The 18,573-nt window shown below is 39.7% G+C and overlaps 2 protein-coding genes across 2 annotated transcripts; one reads left to right on the forward strand and one right to left on the reverse strand.

Moving 5' to 3' along the window:
• Window positions 1–7,068: 7,068 nt before the first annotated feature.
• On the reverse strand, window positions 7,069–8,448 carry LOC145497061 (uncharacterized). The gene has a single exon (XM_081476856.1). The coding sequence runs from the start codon at window positions 8,268–8,270 to the stop codon at window positions 7,206–7,208; it is 1,065 nt and encodes a 354-aa protein (XP_081332982.1). The 5' UTR covers window positions 8,271–8,448; the 3' UTR covers window positions 7,069–7,205.
• Window positions 8,449–15,962: 7,514 nt separating this feature from the next.
• Window positions 15,963–18,220, forward strand: LOC145497280 (uncharacterized). The gene is made up of 2 exons (XM_081477106.1): window positions 15,963–17,363; window positions 17,402–18,220. The coding sequence occupies exon 1, from the start codon at window positions 16,118–16,120 to the stop codon at window positions 17,177–17,179; it is 1,062 nt and encodes a 353-aa protein (XP_081333232.1). The 5' UTR covers window positions 15,963–16,117; the 3' UTR covers window positions 17,180–17,363; window positions 17,402–18,220.
• The last annotated feature ends 353 nt before the right edge of the window (window positions 18,221–18,573 follow it).

An 18,573-nucleotide genomic window follows, 5' to 3' on the forward strand; every position in this document is an offset into this window, starting at 1 on the left:
AGTCCTAGCTCAAATCCCAGCTCGGACTTGAGCCAGGACTTGAGCTAAGACTCGAGCCAGGACTTGAATCAGGACTCGAGCCAGGACTTGAACCAGGAGTCGAGCCAGGACTCGAGCAAGCACTTGAACCAGGACTCAAGCCAGGACTTGAACCAGGACTCAAGCCAGGACTTGAACCAGGACTCGAGCCAGGACTTTAGCCAGGACTCGAGCCTGGACTTGAGCAAGGACTCGAGCCAGGACTTGAACCAGGACTTAAGCCAGCACTTGAGCCAGGACTCCAGCCAGGACTCGAGCTAGGAGTCGAGCTAGGACTCAAGCTAGGACTCGAGAAATGACGAAGACGCTCTTTGGGGTCGTCATGCAATTATCCTCCCCTGCGAAGATTGCGTCACGAACCGAGCAAACCCGAGTGGACTGAATGGCTTTTACCGCAAGTAAATAGGACTTTTTTGCCGTACACATTGAGCTAACCTGGCCTTGGTCATTGTTACTTCTATTGAAAATGGCACGAAAGGTCTAACCTTGTTCCGGCCCTTGTTATGCAAGGTTTACTCGAGCCCAAGCTCGAGTCCTTGCTCGAATCCTGACGCGAGTCAAAGCCGGAGATCTGGTTGGAATCCTGACTTGGTTTTTAGGTATTCTCCATAAGAGTGTAAGCCTATTAGTAGGCGTTAGGAGCAAAGAACACTAAATACCGGTTATATCATGTTGGAAGACATGTTTGACAATCGGCTAAGGAAGGGACCCATTCTAAAGTTTGGTTTGAAATCTCTCACTGTAGTGAAACGTCTGTACTAAAAAGTGTAATGCTCCCAGCTTTTGTGACAGTTGTAGCAAACAAAGATTAGATTCATGTCGTGATATCGAATAAGCACAATGTATCGAAAGCCAATAACTGCTTAGCAACCTTAAATATTCGGTAACCATTTAATTTTCACTGTTGTTAAGCCATGCTTATCTGTAAGTTGTTGTTATACTCGATTCGGAGTATTTTGAATTTGCCACTAGAAAATATCAAAAGTACGTGTAAGATCGAACGTTTTCTCGATATCTCGGCAGTTATAATGTACAAAGATTCCCCAATTTTCAAAACGGCGCGTGTCACGAAAAATATTTGAAGGATAATAAACACAATAGTCTCCATCTCCACTGCTTGGATATTTGACCTTAAACATTATCTGTTTCTCAAAGCTACCAGTTTTCCTCGAGCTACGCTCTCGGAAAACTGTTCGCTTTTCGGAACAGATATTGTCCGCGGACAAATATCCGAGCATATTTTCACGCCATATGGAGGCTATTGTTGATTTAGTACGAAGACACTCGAAGATTATCGATGGTCATCCGAAGTAATTCGAAGGTGCTCGAAGTTCACCCGAGGCCTTCCAAAGATAGCGTTTACCGATCATTTCCGAGGATTACCCGAACCCCTCCGAAGATCAACTAATGTCACCCGAACATTTCCGAAAACCTCCGACAATCCGATGATTTGCGAAGATTGCCAGAGATAACCCGAGACTGGCAAAAGACTTTCGATCATTGTCGGAAGTTTTGAAATCTGCAGCACAACGGTAAAAACTTCAGCAAGTGTGGTGATTGTTTCCCTCGTGTTCGCTCTAAGGCCGCTATACCTCATGGGAGACACAGTCTTCCCAGCACTCGAGTAAGAAATCGTTTAACAAATGACAATAATCGATAAAAGGTAACAACACCCTGCTTCCAGGCGTTATCGCAGAATCTCGCTAAAACACTTCAGGTATTAATTCGCGACATTTTGTTTCCATGCGGAGATTAGGCGACTTCGGACGCGGAAGGAAAACTGCGAACAGGGGAGGGGGTTTGGAAGGATTCGTCTTGTCAAAAAAGCAGGTGTGGTAGAGGAAGGGGAGCGCAAGCGCGCGCTCAATGACACGTTGGGATTAGGTAACGGTCCGATCATGTTGCGAAATACGAAACGAAAAAATCTTTCAACTTCGTTTTGTGTTTGTTTGGTTTCGTGGAAACTGCGAAATTTAGAGACTCGGGCGAATTTTCGGATTGCGTTCAAAATGTTTGGGCAAAGAGTTGCCTTAACAGCTGTTGAAGGCACAAATGTAATAATCCGTCACAAATGTAATAAAGGTCACAAGAGTAATAACAATCGGTCTCAAATGTAATAAAGGTCACAGGTGTAATAACAATTGCTCACAAATGTAGTAAAGGTAACAACTGTAACAACAAATGATCGCAAATGTAATAATGCCATTTAATTGTTCAGTAAGCGTCAATGAAATACTCAACTCACTTGAATGAAAAACTTTTAATTAATGAAATTACGTTGTTTAAGTTAAAAGCTTGGCTTATCAGTTGTTTACAAAGACAGTGACTTCACTGCACTGGTTTTCTCTCTCTGAGCTCTCGCCTGTGGTTCCCTGTTTTGGAATGTGCTCAGGACTTCGTCTTTACTTTCGCGGTATATTTACTCGCATAAACCAGCATCTCCTTGAAAATTAGTGACGCGAAAGAAAAATGTTTAGTAACACGAGATTTGATGGTGTGTTTAGACATGGAGCAAGAATTTTGAATTTACAAACCACTCGGAAGATGAGGTAAAAAGAGACAGTTGCCACCATGAGCTCATCCTGCCGCACGTTGCCTACCAAATACCTATTGTTAGAGCAAGATGATCCCTTTCTGGTATGATATCTGGTATGGTATGATATGATAGATATCCTGCAGTACACATAAGTTACTATTATTCGTCAGAAGTCTTTCAAAATGCCGCATAACCAACAATTACAGCTTTTCTAGTTTTAAACCCGTTTCGTTGACAATTTCGATTGATTGTACTCAGAATTTTGTAAGAGGGAAGCGGTGCTTAGAGTAAGGTTTGATGTTCCCGTTGATAAAGTTCTTTTTCGTTTGCAGTTTCCCCAGCCATAATTGTTGCGTATGTATGGCTTCTCATCAATAAAGAAATGTTAGTTTACTTTGCCTTTTTTTTTTTAATTTAAGGAGAGGAGACGGATAGCACATGCGCTTTCTTAATTATCTTCCCCAAGATATTTGTTACGTTACTACCCAACTGTGATTGTTCTTGTGACCTTTATTACATTTGTGACCAATTGTTGCTACACTTGTGACCTTTATTACATTTGTGACCAATTGTTGCTACACTTGTGACCTTTATTACATTTGTGACCAATCGTTGCTACACTTGTGACCTTTATTACATTTGTGACCAATTGTTATTACACTTGTGACCTTTATTACATTTGTGACCAATCGTTGCTAGACTTGTGACCTTTATTACATTTGTGACCAATCGTTGCTACACTTGTGACCTTTATTACATTTGTGACCAATTGTTATTACACTTGTGACCTTTATTACATTTGTGCCTTCAGCCTCCTTTGACATTATTATATGTAACCAAAACAAATTTGCATGCGAAGAGGTCTAGGTACGAGTTTAGTGATATGTTGGTAGCGGTTTCGCGTAAGAGATGACAACAGGAGACAAAGGTGTACTATTCGTCCTTTTCATTCCTTTATTTACTCTCTTTCCACTCAACAAGATTGAGTGCTCTCTGTGCTATTATCAACAAGTAATCAAATGATTTTTATTCGTGCAATTTGAAATAAATAAGCACTTGTAAATTTTTTAAAGACTACAAATTTTGTCAGCCTTTGAAAAATTTACTCATGCTTATTTATTCCAAATTGCACTCGAAATTATGTGACAACCTATACAAAATAATAGGTAAGAAGAAGTACCCCCAGGATGAAACAAAGATCAAGGACGCCTGAAATGTTCTGGAGCCCACTTTCAAATACAAGTCAGAGAAGAAAACTACCCCCAAATATATATGCTATGCACTGTGTGTCTATATGTGGAATCACAAAGTAAGGACAGAGAACTTCAAGCATGGAAAACGAATGTTTAATTCTCATTCACAATGCCTGCCTAAAAACTGAAAACAATATGATTTTTTTAATTGAAAATTTCAAACGGTACGAGGCATTGAACGTTCCAATTTTACGTTCAGAGTGTTTTTGGAGGGTCAGCTGTTTATTTTTAAATTTTATTTTATTTTATTTTTTTTCTGTTGCACTTTCCAACAGTTATATATTTACTTAGACGGATAACTACTACCACTCTTTATCAAACCATGCTGCAATTGTTGAACTAGTTTTAGTCACCTTCATTCATGGAGCAATAGGTCACCACGGTAACGATATAGCCTGTTAAAACACCCTTAATTCCAGCTTTAAGTGCATATAATTCAAAAACGGCTCGGTGAAACTCATTTTTTTATAATCTAATTACCACAAGCATGTTAAGATACAACTTTTTGCAAAGTTTTGAAAAATTCTGTAGCTATGATTCAGAGCCATTGGTTAATTATGTATTTAAGGGGCATTATTATAATCTTAGCATATTTAAATTATTTTCGACAAGAATAATTTATACACCAGTGATAAGCTGTATTTTCGACTCGTCGAACGAGAAAAAACAAAATTATGACTGTGCGATAAGTGACTATTGAAAAATCCTACCTACCTTATGTCATTTTCACACAGTAGTTTTCCTTTTTACTTATTTTCTGTTTGTTTGCATTGCCTTCTAATTCTATTTCTTAACGCCGGATATCCAAACATTCATACAGTAATAAATTAAATTCTAGTTTTCGCTCTGTAACTAGTCTTTTTCAATTTTAGTCAAAACACTCTAAATTAAGTGAAGTTTAAGTTTTTGCGGAAAACGTCAAGTCCTGTTAAACTTTTCCCTCAGGCACGTGCCATCGATACATTCCTCTATTATATTTTACGCACCTAAAGTCATTAAAGTGCCACTGAAACGAAATTTTCGTACTCTCTTTTATTAGCCCAGTTTATAGTTTCAAACGTGCTTAAAATAATGGTGAACTTTATTTCTGTCAAATCCTAACGGAAAGTGTTTTTTTTAGCTACTGAAATCGACTTTTTGGAGCAAAACTGTGTCCGGGCTCTGGAACCGAGTTTAAGGACCTTGTGACGTCACTGGTTGTATTCACGCGAGAAGCGCTATAGATTCTCTCTTGTTTTCACTTGATTTATGCAAGTTTATTCTTCATATTGTCATACCTACTAGTTTTCTACCTTGTAATTTCTGTCCAGCCTTGACAGGAAATACACATCATAAACGTTGGAGGGCGCCAAAGAGTGTAGATTCACCAAAATAAATGCTACAGATTAGAACAGCTCAGTATACTTTTCGAACATCCAGGGGCACCCAACGGATCGTTTCGGTAAATTATCTGTTCGGAAGGCCTTAAATCCCCTCTGATTTTCTTGAGAGAATTGGCACCTCGAACTTTCGTGATATGAGAAATTTAATGTCTGTTGTTTTCGGACTGTTGAAAATGTCGTTTTGGGTACCGAAAAAAGGCCAGCTATCATTTTCGGAAAGGCGATAAGACCTAAGGTTTTCGGGAAATGGACAAAAAAGCCCTAATAAATTCGAGGATACTCAATTTCCCCTAGAATATCCGAACAGATAAAATTTTTTTAGTGCAACCTAAAATTAACCTACAGAGCTTTAAAAGTACTCCAGATAGCCTAAAACAGAGTCTAACAGCATTCGAGAGAAAACGGTCGTTGGGTGCCCCTGAGCATCTTGAGTACTCGATTGGAGATTTCGAAGACGAGTGTGGCAACTTTTATATCACGTCCTGAAGCCTAAACACTATATTTCGTCGTCTGTTTTGAGCCTGGTTCTGAAATTTGGATTCTCACGTTTATCTAGGTCTATTAACAAGGTTCGAATATATCCTCGGCAACTTTACTGCATTACAAGCCGCAAGCGCATCAGCCATCCGCACAATCACGAAGTTATTAACGGTCCACAAGCTTTGAGTCGAGTGCTTCTTTGCACACAGAGGGCATCTTTTTATGATACTAATAAGTGAGAGTTCTTGTGGTAGACAAAATGTATCTTTGAAAATTGTGATCCGCAGCGGGGTTTGCCATATCGCCGCATACGTATAAGTGTAAACAAAGCGGGAATTTCGCTTCTCTTTGGCACGTATCTCCCAATTGCAATATTTCACGGCCGATGGATTACTTTGAGTTCTTTAGCGCATACTTATGTCTATGATCTTCATTTAATAGTATCCAAGTTCAAAGCAATTCGTTAAAACGTCTCTAGTTTACACTCCTTTCGAAGGTTTATTAAACAGAATTTGAACCAATTTGCATATATGACCTTTCGGGGCCGACATTGTCACGCTTTCTCTCGTTTCCTGAAAACAAACCTGCAGGGTTATGGCAGCTTAGTTTACCTTTATAGTTTAAATTCGCTCCCTCATATAAAAGAAGAGGGTTTTCTAAATTGCTGCTGTTGTGATAACTTGTAGGATGTAGCAGGTACAACTGGACTAAAGGTCACTGTGACACAATCTCGTCCGCGGTGAAACTCACAAAGCGTCCGGTTTCCTCGAAGCGAAGCGACTCGAAAACTCGAAGCGTTGTTGCTGCGATTCGTGCAGCAGAACTCCGGATAATATTTTCACAAGTCGCTTTCTCTTGTTTTCATGTCTTTTTTACTTTATGAGTCTAGATATTGTTTAATTGAGTGCTGGCCATTTCGCCAAGAGTCCCGATCATTTTGCGATCTAAGAACTCCCACTCGTTTGGTTGCTTACATAAAATATCCTGCAAATATCCAATTAAATAGACTGAAAAGCCCCAGGATCGACTCTCGACCTCTTCATGTCTAAGGCTACTGTTATTATCTGCTTTACAGCTCTGAGATGTCATTAAGATGTTTTTTTGGGGGGCTTCGAACAGTATTCTCTTCTCCCATAATCACTCTGAATTTTCAGTGCGGCATGAGAGTAATACAACCAGTGACGTCATTAGGCTGTTTTGGCCGCGCCAAGATGGCCGCCAATTTTGGGCTTAACCAGCCAACTTCGAACGGCTGAAAAAGCAGTTTTCGCTTACCGTATGCGAAAAAAAAGTCTGCAGTGTTTCCAAGTAAGGTTGAAACTTTATTACTAAGCAAAAATCTCACATACGAAAATTTCGTTTCAGTGGCACTTTAAGATTCACTCCTGTTGATCGACGCTCGTGAAATAAACGTGACAAAATAAAGCAGAATTTTAGAAATTTTTACAATTATCCTCTTAAAGAATATTTTAGTACCAGCAAAAGGGAAACGTTTCAATTTGAGAGAAGAATAGATCAAACATCATCCAGCAAGTGCCCGTATGGAATAATAGGCTGATGCCGAGTTATATTCACACAAAACGAGCGTGACCCTTTGTCAAGATAGTGCTTTGGACTTGCGTGTAACATGTCAAATATGGCGTGATTTCTTAACGTTGGTGGCGCCTCTTGCTTAATCCTCGCTATAAATGCCCGCGATATGGCCGTCATATTTTTTGAAGACCTATCATATTTTCGATGTTTGGGATTGGCAGCTGTGACAGGAGAAAACAGAAGTGCTTGGCCGCCAAACTTGACTTCGACAGCTATCATAGTGTCTCTGTTACTTGCAAAAATACAGCCACGTTCGTATTGCGTTGGATAGGGAAGGACATGTTCAACAGCTTTATGGTGGAAAGCGTTAAAGATGGCGTCGAAAAACACGGTAGGGAGAACGAGAGATGATTCATTTATACCACATAAATCTCTCCTTTTATTTATGAGAATGCTTGCGCCATGATGGACCTTGTAATCCAACACACCCAATGCTGGCTCGTAATCTAGCAGCCAATTTTCCACAGCTCGGAAGGGCGACGTCTTAGTCATGTTGGCGGGTGTAAACTCGTTGTACTTGAGAATGGTGTCGTCGTTTATAAATATGTAATAAAGATATCCTGGTCGTCTATCCAATGCGGCAAAAAAGAGCACATTTCGTCCTGATGCAAAGAGGGTGTTCGAATCAAACAAATAACTGATGTGTGAATGATTGTTTTCTTGGCACTTAGCTCGGAAACTTAGCACAATCACATCACAGTTACAGTTCTCTGGATCGCCAATCTGAGAAGAAGGGGCCAAGTTTCGGTGAGGAAGGCATTGCTCGGTTTCTGTGAGATAAATGAAAGGCTTTCGAATTGTACTTCTTTGTGCTGTATAAACGTGAGGCTTCGAGTTGTAGGCGAAAAATTGAGTTGATGAATAAAAGTCAATGTTCTCTCTAAATCTGATCATGTCTTGTACGGTTTCTTTGGTATAAAGAATCATGCCAATGACTACAACTGAACTCAGCGCCAGTGCAATTACAAAAACGGTCTTTAACTTCATCTCTCTGTAGCGTTTAAAAAATCCTGTGACAAAGCTTAAGGAAAGTGTTTAACAAGAAGCCTTGGGGAAGTGTATGAGTGATTGATATATTGGTTAAAAAATAATAATAAAAAAGAAATAGTTCCTGAATGTCTACGATCACTTGGAAACAAAAATTAGAGTCCTGGTTTTTAGCACTTCATGCAACCCAGTTTGATGTAATGATAAAACCGGTTCAAACGGTATGATTACAAATTAAATAATATATCGTTATTTTTGCGGTTGATTTTTATTATGAAAATTTAAGATCGAAAAGAACTCCAGATCGAAACCAAAAGTGGATATACGTTTTTCTAGCCCTTGAGTCATGTCAGCATCTGTAACCCTATAAGTTGACATTACTGAATAGCCATTATTTTCATGTTGGAAGTTGAGCTTGAACATCGGCTAATCAGAGGACTCTAAAGTTTGTGATGAATCTCTCACTGCAGGCCGTAGTCTGAAGGAGTAATTCTCCAAGTTTTGGCAATTTGGGCCTGGCTTAGGTTGAAATAATTGAATTCAGTAAGGAGTGGTTTTTGTTAAGAAGGATAGACATTAACAATTCTCTTCCACTTTGAAAGGTTTTGTGACAGTTGTGGCAAACAAACTGACTAGACTTATGTTGTGATATCGAATAAGCGTAATAAAAGCCAGTTCCTGCTAAGCAACGTTAAATATTCTGTAACCATTTAGTTTTCACTGTTGTTCGACGGTCCGTGGGTCATTCGTCCATTCAATTTTCTTTTAAAATCAAAAATTGACATCAATTTTCAAGTTTTGATTTTAAACGAAAATTGAATGGACGAATGACCCACGGACCTTCGACCATGCCTTCATGTTAAAATGTCTATAGCATGGATAGGATCGAAAGCTTTCTCGAAATCTCGGCGTTTATAATACGCACTTAATAACAGGTTTCCAGGGAAAATTTAGTTTTCATTGTACTTTTTATAAAGCGGCATTTATTTGAATGTCGAAAAGTTATTGTCTTTGCATTAGTACTCTACGCGATTGGCTAAAAGAACTCTCGCCAGTTTGTTTCATTTAATCAAAAGTTAAACCAAACCAATATACTTGTTGCACACGTTTCCCGCTTTTCGCGGCAGCTATATGGATTTTGTTCGAGTTTTGATTGGTTCACTATATCGTCTGTGTTCTTTGGGTCTGGTAGCCGCTCTCGCAAGGTCTCACATGAATCGCTTGATACTCAAACAACAGAAACAATGCCCCTATCCCCAGAACAATAACAGCTGCTACACTATGACGACAAATAGAATTACAAGCTCATGAGAGCTTCTGCTCTTCTGTGCCCTTTGTGATTGCATTGGTTAGAGTAATTAGTTTGGTTTTGGTTTTACGACAATCAATTGACAACCGCTCTATTGCTGAAGTTTAGTTCAAATAATAAGGAAAGGAGAAGTACCCAAAGAACAAAGATCAAGAACGTCTGAAAATATCTGGGGTCCACATTCAAATGCAACGGCAGAGAAGAAAACTAACTACAAGGAGGGTTACAAAAGATATGTTATGTAATGTAACGCTACGACACGTTGAACGTTTGTTACTTATGTTTGGGTCAGCCTTTTATTTTTGAAGTTTTGATTTTAGAACATAAAAAGAAATGAAAAGCAAGTATCAAATAAAGTAACCTCTGGTCAGCGAGAGAGCCGGCAACAATCTAATTAATTGTTTCCCGCCGTGCTGCATTTAAATGTTGCCATGGCCACGTGACCATAGATCAACCAATGAAAACGCGCGTTAACTTCAATTAAGTTACAGTTCTGTAACAATTCACGTCATGGAGCGCGGGTTAGATTCAATTAAGTTACAGCTCTATAACAATAAACGTTTTACAAGTAGTGACTGGGGCAGCTTTTTGCCAACTATTTACGAAACTGAGTCGAAAAGAAACAAGGGTCACTAACGGTGCACTAAAATAGACCTACATATGGAGTGAAAATATTCTTACATATGATTCTATCATATGAGCTCATAAAACACGTTAAAAGAAATAGCTGTCTGCCATTTCGACATTGTTGACTACAGAGTTGACATATGCCCTTTCAATGTTAATAAGTGCGATGTTACTGACACGTTTTTGCCCCATGGTGCTGCGGAGGTAAGTTTTTAATCTGCGCAATGCACTGAATGATCGTTCTGCAGAGCACGATGTAGCAGGTATCACTGCAAGGATATGTACCACATTAGAAAATTCTGGAAACATATCAAATAGATCATTCTCGTGCATTGTCTCCAGCATTTCTGAAACAGTCATGCCGCCTAATCCGTGCGCACGACGAAAACTCGCGTAAATTTTCTGCTCGGTTTCCAGAATCTCGCCGTCGATTTTGTAAAATTTAGCAACGCTGAAGAAGCTTTCTTTATCAGGTGTTTCACTGTGACAGATATTTCCCAAAGCACAGAGTATTTCCTGGTCATTTGCTTTAAACCTGAGCTCAAGCTCGGACAGCACCTTGTCGATGGATGGTATGTGCATGGTAAGTGTTAATACGGTGGTGCGATTCCGGTGTCAGCTGCGTTTGTCTTTGCGCATGTTCACCTACAAGGGCTTGAAGGCGGTGCGATGGCGTTCGTCTGGGTGCCCTGGCTTCTCGTAATTCAAACTGAGAATTGGTCAGCCACTTCTTCATTTTCAGACCCATTGCTGATACTATCTGCCATACGCTGTTGAAACTTTCTTCACTCCGACATTGGTGCAGGGTCTGAACGGTCATGTCGGCATTTCTACGAGCGGAGATGACGTCGACCGTCCTCCCCTGAAGATATCAGCACAGACTATTAGCATTGCTCAGGATTACTTTCAGCTCACACAATCCGAAAATAAAGTCCAAGTCACAAATTGCGGTCAATAAGGCTCTGCTCTTAGAGTAGGTTTTTGGACCTTTTTCTGAAGACAGCGTGAGCAGGGTTTTTTCAATGCGTTCCATTTGCCCAAACTTCTCTTGTTGACCAAACAATTCTGAGTTGCCCCCCAATTTTTTTTTTTTTGGGGGGGGGGAGGGGGCTGCCGTCTCTCCGGCCCGTACGCCTATGGCTGGACGCCGACCTCCGAACGCAAGATGACGGCATAACCAAAAGTTTTCGCATCGCTAGGCTACCAGATTTTGTTATGGTGCTCTGAGTTGCCTCTTGCCTCTGCGTTCATCGAGCTTTCGTGCGAAACCACTGTATTCCCCTAGTTCCTTTTTATGTAAACCAACCTCATTTTTTTTAACGAGGACTCGTTTTGTACCAGAGGCAACAGGTAACTCGGAAATATTGATTGGTTCACCCGTGTAGCCATTTTGCATGAGTACATTCAAACACAGTTATAACATATCGATGTAAAGAGAGGTAACGAGCTCACACATTCTTGAACCGGGGGAAGGCAAATGACAGTGTGTTTGTACTTAACTATAGAAAAGAAAAGGAGAGATGACTAAGTAATTCTTTAATGATATCAATCCACGGTATGTTGCATTCTTTTAACTGACGGAATTAAACAAAGGTATGACTTTGCTAAAGAGTAACTGTTGGACAGTGCTGTAAAACGTTCCCAGACACCTTAAAATGAATTAAACTCCAAAAATAAACAGCTGACCCCCATAAAGACCCTCAACGTAAAATGGGAACGTTCAACGCCTCGCACCGTTAGAAATTGCCAATAAAAGACATTCATCTCGTTTTCAGTTTTTAGGCAAGTCTTGTGAATGAGAATACTAGTGAGACAATTTCAGATAGTGCAGAGTGCAATGTATAGCTCTGGCACGATAGTCACACTTCCTCACGCCTGCCTGGTTCACTCCCGGTTTGTATTTACTTTGGCACAGAAATAAAACCTTGATTCAGGGATTAAATTAATTTGGACTTTCATTACGTGCCACGGCGTCTGCAACAACATTTGAACACTTTCCTGGTTTCTTGTTTCACAGATTTTACAATTTGAAAAGTTTTAAGGCCACTAAATCGGGAAAGTTTAGCTAGATATGAACATTTTGGTCTCTTTCATAGAGACAATTTAAAGAGAAAAAAATAGGCCGCTAAGTAGAAGCAAAATATTTCCATTCTTAATTTGAACCCTGGCAAGCACACTAGTGTAGTCTGATAATAACAGTCATAACAGATTATACTTTTTGAACCGAGCTAGGGGCAATTCTAAAAGATACGCAGTCACAATAGCGTTTTTTTGCACTAAAACGGGAGAAGTGACGTTACCCGAAAAATAGCTGTTGTCTTGGGTCATATCACACGACATATAAAAAACCACGTGGCTCTGCGGGCGAAAACGGAGTATATCACGCTAACAATGCTAGAACGCATGCGTCTTACATGTTGGGTTCTACCACAAGGGAAAGCACTCAACGTTTTTGGGTCGTGTGATCTCAATGATTTTGTTCTAAAGAGAATAGTACCACGAGGATAGCAAGAGGTTTCCTAAACCAAATATATAGTTATTGATGTTATGAATAAAGCAAGGTAGGTGATACACCTTTTTCACCCAGTGTGCATAGGCACCTATCCCTCCTCAACCACTTCCTTACCTCAAGACTAATTAATTAGTTGATATAAATTAATTAAACAAACATTAAATTTTACACCTTATTGCCTTATAGCTTATGCCCTTATTGCCTTAGCGGACATCAGCCCCCAAACCATCCCAATGGTGCACTCTGCACAATAACCATTCGCTTTTCACGCTTGAAGTTCTCTGTCCTTACTTTGAGATTCCACATATAAACACACACTACATAACATACATATATGGGGTTAGTTTTCTTCTCTGACTTGCATTTGAAAGTGGGCTCCAGCAAATTTCTGACGTCCTTGATCTTTGTTTCATCCTGGGGGTACTTCGTCTAACCTTATTATTTTACTTTAAAATAATTTTAGTCTCGGGAAACAACGACATTCTTTAACTGTTTCCCTTGGGACCAGTAGTTAAGTATAAACTAGGGTATCTAAAAGATAGTAATGCTGCTACACATTCTGTTTATAGTGACATATTTTACGCAGTGATTTACCTGCTCTACCTGCGCGTTCCAAGACTTACATTACCCTTTATTTCTAAAAGTAGTGTGTGACTTAAAATCTGTCCTTGTATGGCATATGGCTTCAGGCATGATGACGCATCGATAGCGAGGTGTGACAGGGGATCGTGACAAGAAAAGCACATGATGATCTGAACTATGTTTAGACATAAAACGATCACATCAACCTCCCCTTTACCAGATCGGGAAAATGAAAAGATGTAGAAATTGTAGGAGCATAAATTTAACTTACAGATTCTGTACTAGTGCGCATTTAATGTGTCTAGAATGTTGACAGACTGTGTCGAGGACGCGTCCATCGCAACGTGTGAAAATGCTAAAGCTTTAGCTTAAATTCTTGTTTGGATGAAAAGGACTAGATCGTAGTATATATGAAATTAGTGAAATGTTTTACGGTTTTCGTTTGCTTAAATGACCAGTAATTAAGTATAAATTATAAATGCCGGATATCGAGAAAACGTTTGATATCAAACACGTGCTATTGATATGTTCTAGTGGCAAATTCAAAATACCCCGGTCGTCGAGTGTAACAATATATTATAACTTACTAGTAACAAAAGACGGTGAAAACTAAATGGTTACCGAATATCTAATGTTGCTTAGCAAATATTCACTTTCGAATGGTATTCCACGAGCGCTCATTGGATATGACATGGTAGATGGTCCACAATAATTGTTTTAACAAAAACGCCCCCAGAATATCGAAGACTGAAATAATCTAAAAATAAAGACGCCCCCAAAAGTTACACGTACGCTTATCATATTTATAGAGCAAGGAATAATGGCTTTTAGTATCACCCAATTAGTGGACTAATGCAAATCCTGCATTTTGATTGGCTACGCTACTAGGGGACTATTAGTAATGGTCCTCGAGTAGCGAAATTGGCGCCATCGAGCGTGACGTTTTCTTTCGTTTTATACCCAAATAAATATTTCTTCAATTTGCATTTGCTAACTTCATCATTACCTTTTCTGTCCGACTAATTGGTTGATACTAAAACAATTAGACCCTTCGCCCTCAAGGGCCACGGGTCTAATTGTTAATATACCATGTTGGCTTAGCGATTGAAATTTCTTGAATTACATTATCTAATGATCCAGTCAGTTTTAATAAATTACGCGTATTCGATATTACGGCACCAGTCTAATCTTTGTTTGCTACAACTGTTACGCAAACTTTCAAATTGGGAGAGAATAATTAGAGTCCATGCTTCTTGTAAAACATCACTTACTATCGAATTTTTAAACTTAGATTTTTCCGGATTCGTAAATGTTTCCGGATCTACCAATTTTAGAGTATTTGGATTCGTTGGCGTTTACACTGACAGGGTATTTGGATCCTTAAGGGCTGGTTCACACTATTAAGCGACACAACGACATAACCGACAAAAGGACACAATGACATGACCACATAATCTCCGGTGTCGGGAATGTCAACATCGACATAAAGACATAAGGAAAAGATCAGTCTTTTTTCTTATGTCGTTATGTTCATGCTGTTATGTTGCTATTATGTCATTATGTCAAGATGCTCACTTTTCAAACATAACGATAGAAGTTCCTCTTATGTCGTTATGACGCTAGTGTGATCTAGGCCAAACCGTTTACACAGAACGATAACTCCGGGATCATTCATTATGAAATGCTTACCAAACTAAGCTGTTTGTTGCCTCGTTGGACAGTCCCTTACTTAACAAGGTGAAACGAAATGCCGCCAAAAAAGAAGGCTAGGGGTAGGGTGAGACGTTTTGAAATTTTCTTTCTTTCCGGGTTTCATGTTGTCTCACCCAAAACCGTCGAGGTCCTCAATGGTGCCATTGTCGAATACGATGAATTGTGGACGACTTTAACATTGTTTGCATCAATAATTTTTGTTTTCTCGGTAATATCAGTGGCATCACCCATTATAAAATTGGTTGCCTGCGGTACCTGTAACAGAATGAGGCAACGAGAGACCGCCATCAATGTAACTACTGGGTCCACCAGTTTTGCTTTACCGCAAACTCAAAAGATTGCAGGCGGAAAATATCCAGATTCGAAAGAATTTAGGCGTTTACAGGACAAAATTCTCTGGATTTAAAGTTTCCATTTTAAATTCCGCCTTGAAAATCTCCGGAGACACGACCAAACCGGCGTTTTTATTTTGGATTCGTCCACTAACCTGTGTGTAAACTGCAAAATTAATCCGGTACTGAAACCTTCCAGATTCGTCACAAATTCGTCTTAGTAATTCTTTCAACCTAGGCCAGGCCCGAATCGCCAAAAACTGTGAACATTACGCTTTCAGACAATCTCCAACGGTGAGATATTTCACACCGAACTTAGAGTCCTTTGATTAACCGACTGTCAAGCAACGCTGACTTCCAAAATAATATAATCCGTATTCCGTCTTTTTTCACTCCAAACGGCTACTAATAGGTTTACACTTTTATCAAAATGTTGACATGACTCCAGGGCTAGGAAAACTAATGTCCAGTTTTGGCCATGAGTTCTCGTCGATCCAAAATTTCCATGATAGATTTCAACAGAGAAAAACATAAACAATCATTCTTAAACGTAGCCAGTAAATCCGTTTTACCATTATAGAACTGGATGCCATGATGCCCTGAAACATACGACTCTAAGTTTTGTTTCCAAGTGATCGTGGACATCCAGTAATTATTTTGTTATGTTTTTATTATTTTAACAAGTGTGGCATAATCATTCAGAAACACTCCGCACTGCTTCTTGTTCAACACTTCTCTCTGGCGCAGGATTTGGTAAAAAACCCACAGTGAAATGAGGTTTAAAAGCGTTTCTTCACTTGCACTGGCCTTGATCTCAGTTGCAATCGTTGGTACCATTCGTTATGCCAACGAAACCGTACAAGACATGATAAGATTTAGTGAGAGCACTAACTTTTATTCATCAACTCAGTTTTTCGCCTACAACTCGAGGCTTCACGATCATACAGCACAAAGAAGCACAACTCAAAAGCCATTCATTTACCTCACGGAAACAGAGCAGTGTCTCCCTGAAAACCTAGCTTCTTCTTCTGAGATTGGCGATCCCGAGACCTGTAACTGCGATGTGATTGTGCTAAGTTTCCTTGCCAAGTGCCAAGATAATCATCAATCACACATCACTTATTTGTTTGATCCGAACACCCTCTTTGCATCAGGACGAAATGTGCTCTTTTTTGCCGCATTGGACAGAAGACCAGGCTATCATTATTACATATTTTTGAACGACGACGCTATTCTCATGTACAACGAGTTTACACCCGCCAACATGAGTAAGATGTCGCCGTTCCGAGCTGTTGAAAAGTGGCTGCTAGATTACGAGCCAGCAGTGGGTGTGTTGGATTATAAGCCCTATTTCGGGGCACGCAGTTTGATAAAGAAAAGGAGAGATTTATGTGGTATAAATGAATCATCTCTTGTTCTACCTACTGTGATGTTCGACGCCATCTTTAACGCTTTCCATCATAAAGCTGTTGAACATGTCCTTCCCTATCCAACGCAATACGAACGTGGCTGTATGTTTGCTATTAATAGAAACACCATGATAGCTGTCGAGGTCAAATTTGGTGGCCAAGTACTTCTGTTTTCTCCTGTCACAGCTGGCAATCCCAAACATCGAGAGTATGATAGGTCTACAAATCACTTCTGGGCAATAGTACGTAAATTTATAGCGAGGATTAAGCAAGATGCGCCACCAACGCTAAGAAATCACGTCATATTCGAAATGTTACGTAAAAACCCAAGGCGTTATCTCGACAGTGAGTCGCGCTCGTTTTGTGCGAATGTAACTCGGCATCAGCCTATTTTTCCATACAGGCACTTGCTGAATGATGTTTGATCCTTTGTATTTTAGAGGTGAAACATTTCATTTATACCGATACTGAAATATTTAGAGGTTTAATAGTTCTAAAATTGAATTCAGAAGTCACAGTATCATTCATACTTGTTTAATGGCTCAACGTGCGCAAAATAGAATCATTCTATGATAGAAAAATCATGGGTGGCTTTTGTCTTCGGAAAAAGTTTCAGCTGGCAAAAGTCCTCTATTTATCTCACACAGGTTTTTAATATTCGGTAAGGTATTCCAGAGTTAAGATTGGTAAATGCGAAAAGAAGAGTTTCTTGAATGATGTATTTTAATCAGAAATGAAAGATAAACTATCGCGACACTTTCTTCTCGCCACCTTAATCGTCGCGTTTGTGTCAGGGGATCTGGAGATGGGTGAAAATAAGGTAAAATTAGCCAAAGAAGGTAAATAGTTCTTTTTGTTATTAATTTTGAGCTCACTCGGAGTGATCCTATCAGTAACATTTCATCATCTCACTCGGTAATACATTTTACAGAAGGAAACGTTTCCGTCATATTTTCATGTTGAATTGTCGAAGTCGTGTATTTTGGATCGAATATTTAAGCACTTGGTAAGGTTTGACCGCAGAATTATGATCGTTTCAGTTTCGTTACTATACCATAACACTGTTGGTTTGCGTGTCGGTCACTGTTTGTATTGCTAATAATTTCAGTAGTTTCAGTAGAATAAACGTGCACAGGTCTCCGGATCCAGTGCTCTGGGTTCGAACCCTGAACGGGTTCATTGTGTTGGGTTCTTGGGCAAGACACTTTACTCTCACAGTGCCTCTCTCCTCCCGGGTGTACATATGGGTGGCAACGAATTTAGTTCAGCGGTAAACAGTGGGGGTGGGGAGGGGAGGCGTAATACTGCGATGGACTAGCATCTGATCTTGGAGAGAGAATTCTCCTGGTAGATTGATGCAACAGAAACCACGAAAAAGCTCCGTTGGTATGGAAAACTCGTCCCAACCCAAATTTTCAAATTGGGCGGTCAAAACGTTCTTTCATTAGTTGTGCTCCACAGCTCTAACTATCTTTAAATATATAAAAAGAATGATACAAAATTCCTTTCTAATTAGTACTCTCAAAACGTACTACAAGCGCATAGCTTTTGAAGTAGACAATCATTGTTTACTATTGATTGTGGAACATGTGAATTTGGAACATTGAAGAGCTTTCTCATCAAGTTCCGAATTGTGCTTGGTGTTGACAATACAAAAAGAAAAAAGACCTCCGAGAAAGACGTTCACCTGCTGGAACTATGGAGCCAGACATGTCTTAAGGTGGTGTCCTGCATATGGCAAAACATGTAACTAATGTCAGAGACCAAGTCATTTCCAGAGTGTGGGCAGATTACGGAAAAAAGTCCGTGGACTGGGCGT

The sequence above is a fragment of the Orbicella franksi genome, chromosome 9 (genome assembly GCF_964199315.1).
Source record: "Orbicella franksi chromosome 9, jaOrbFran1.1, whole genome shotgun sequence".
In the NCBI taxonomy this organism is placed as follows: domain Eukaryota; kingdom Metazoa; phylum Cnidaria; class Anthozoa; order Scleractinia; family Merulinidae; genus Orbicella; species Orbicella franksi.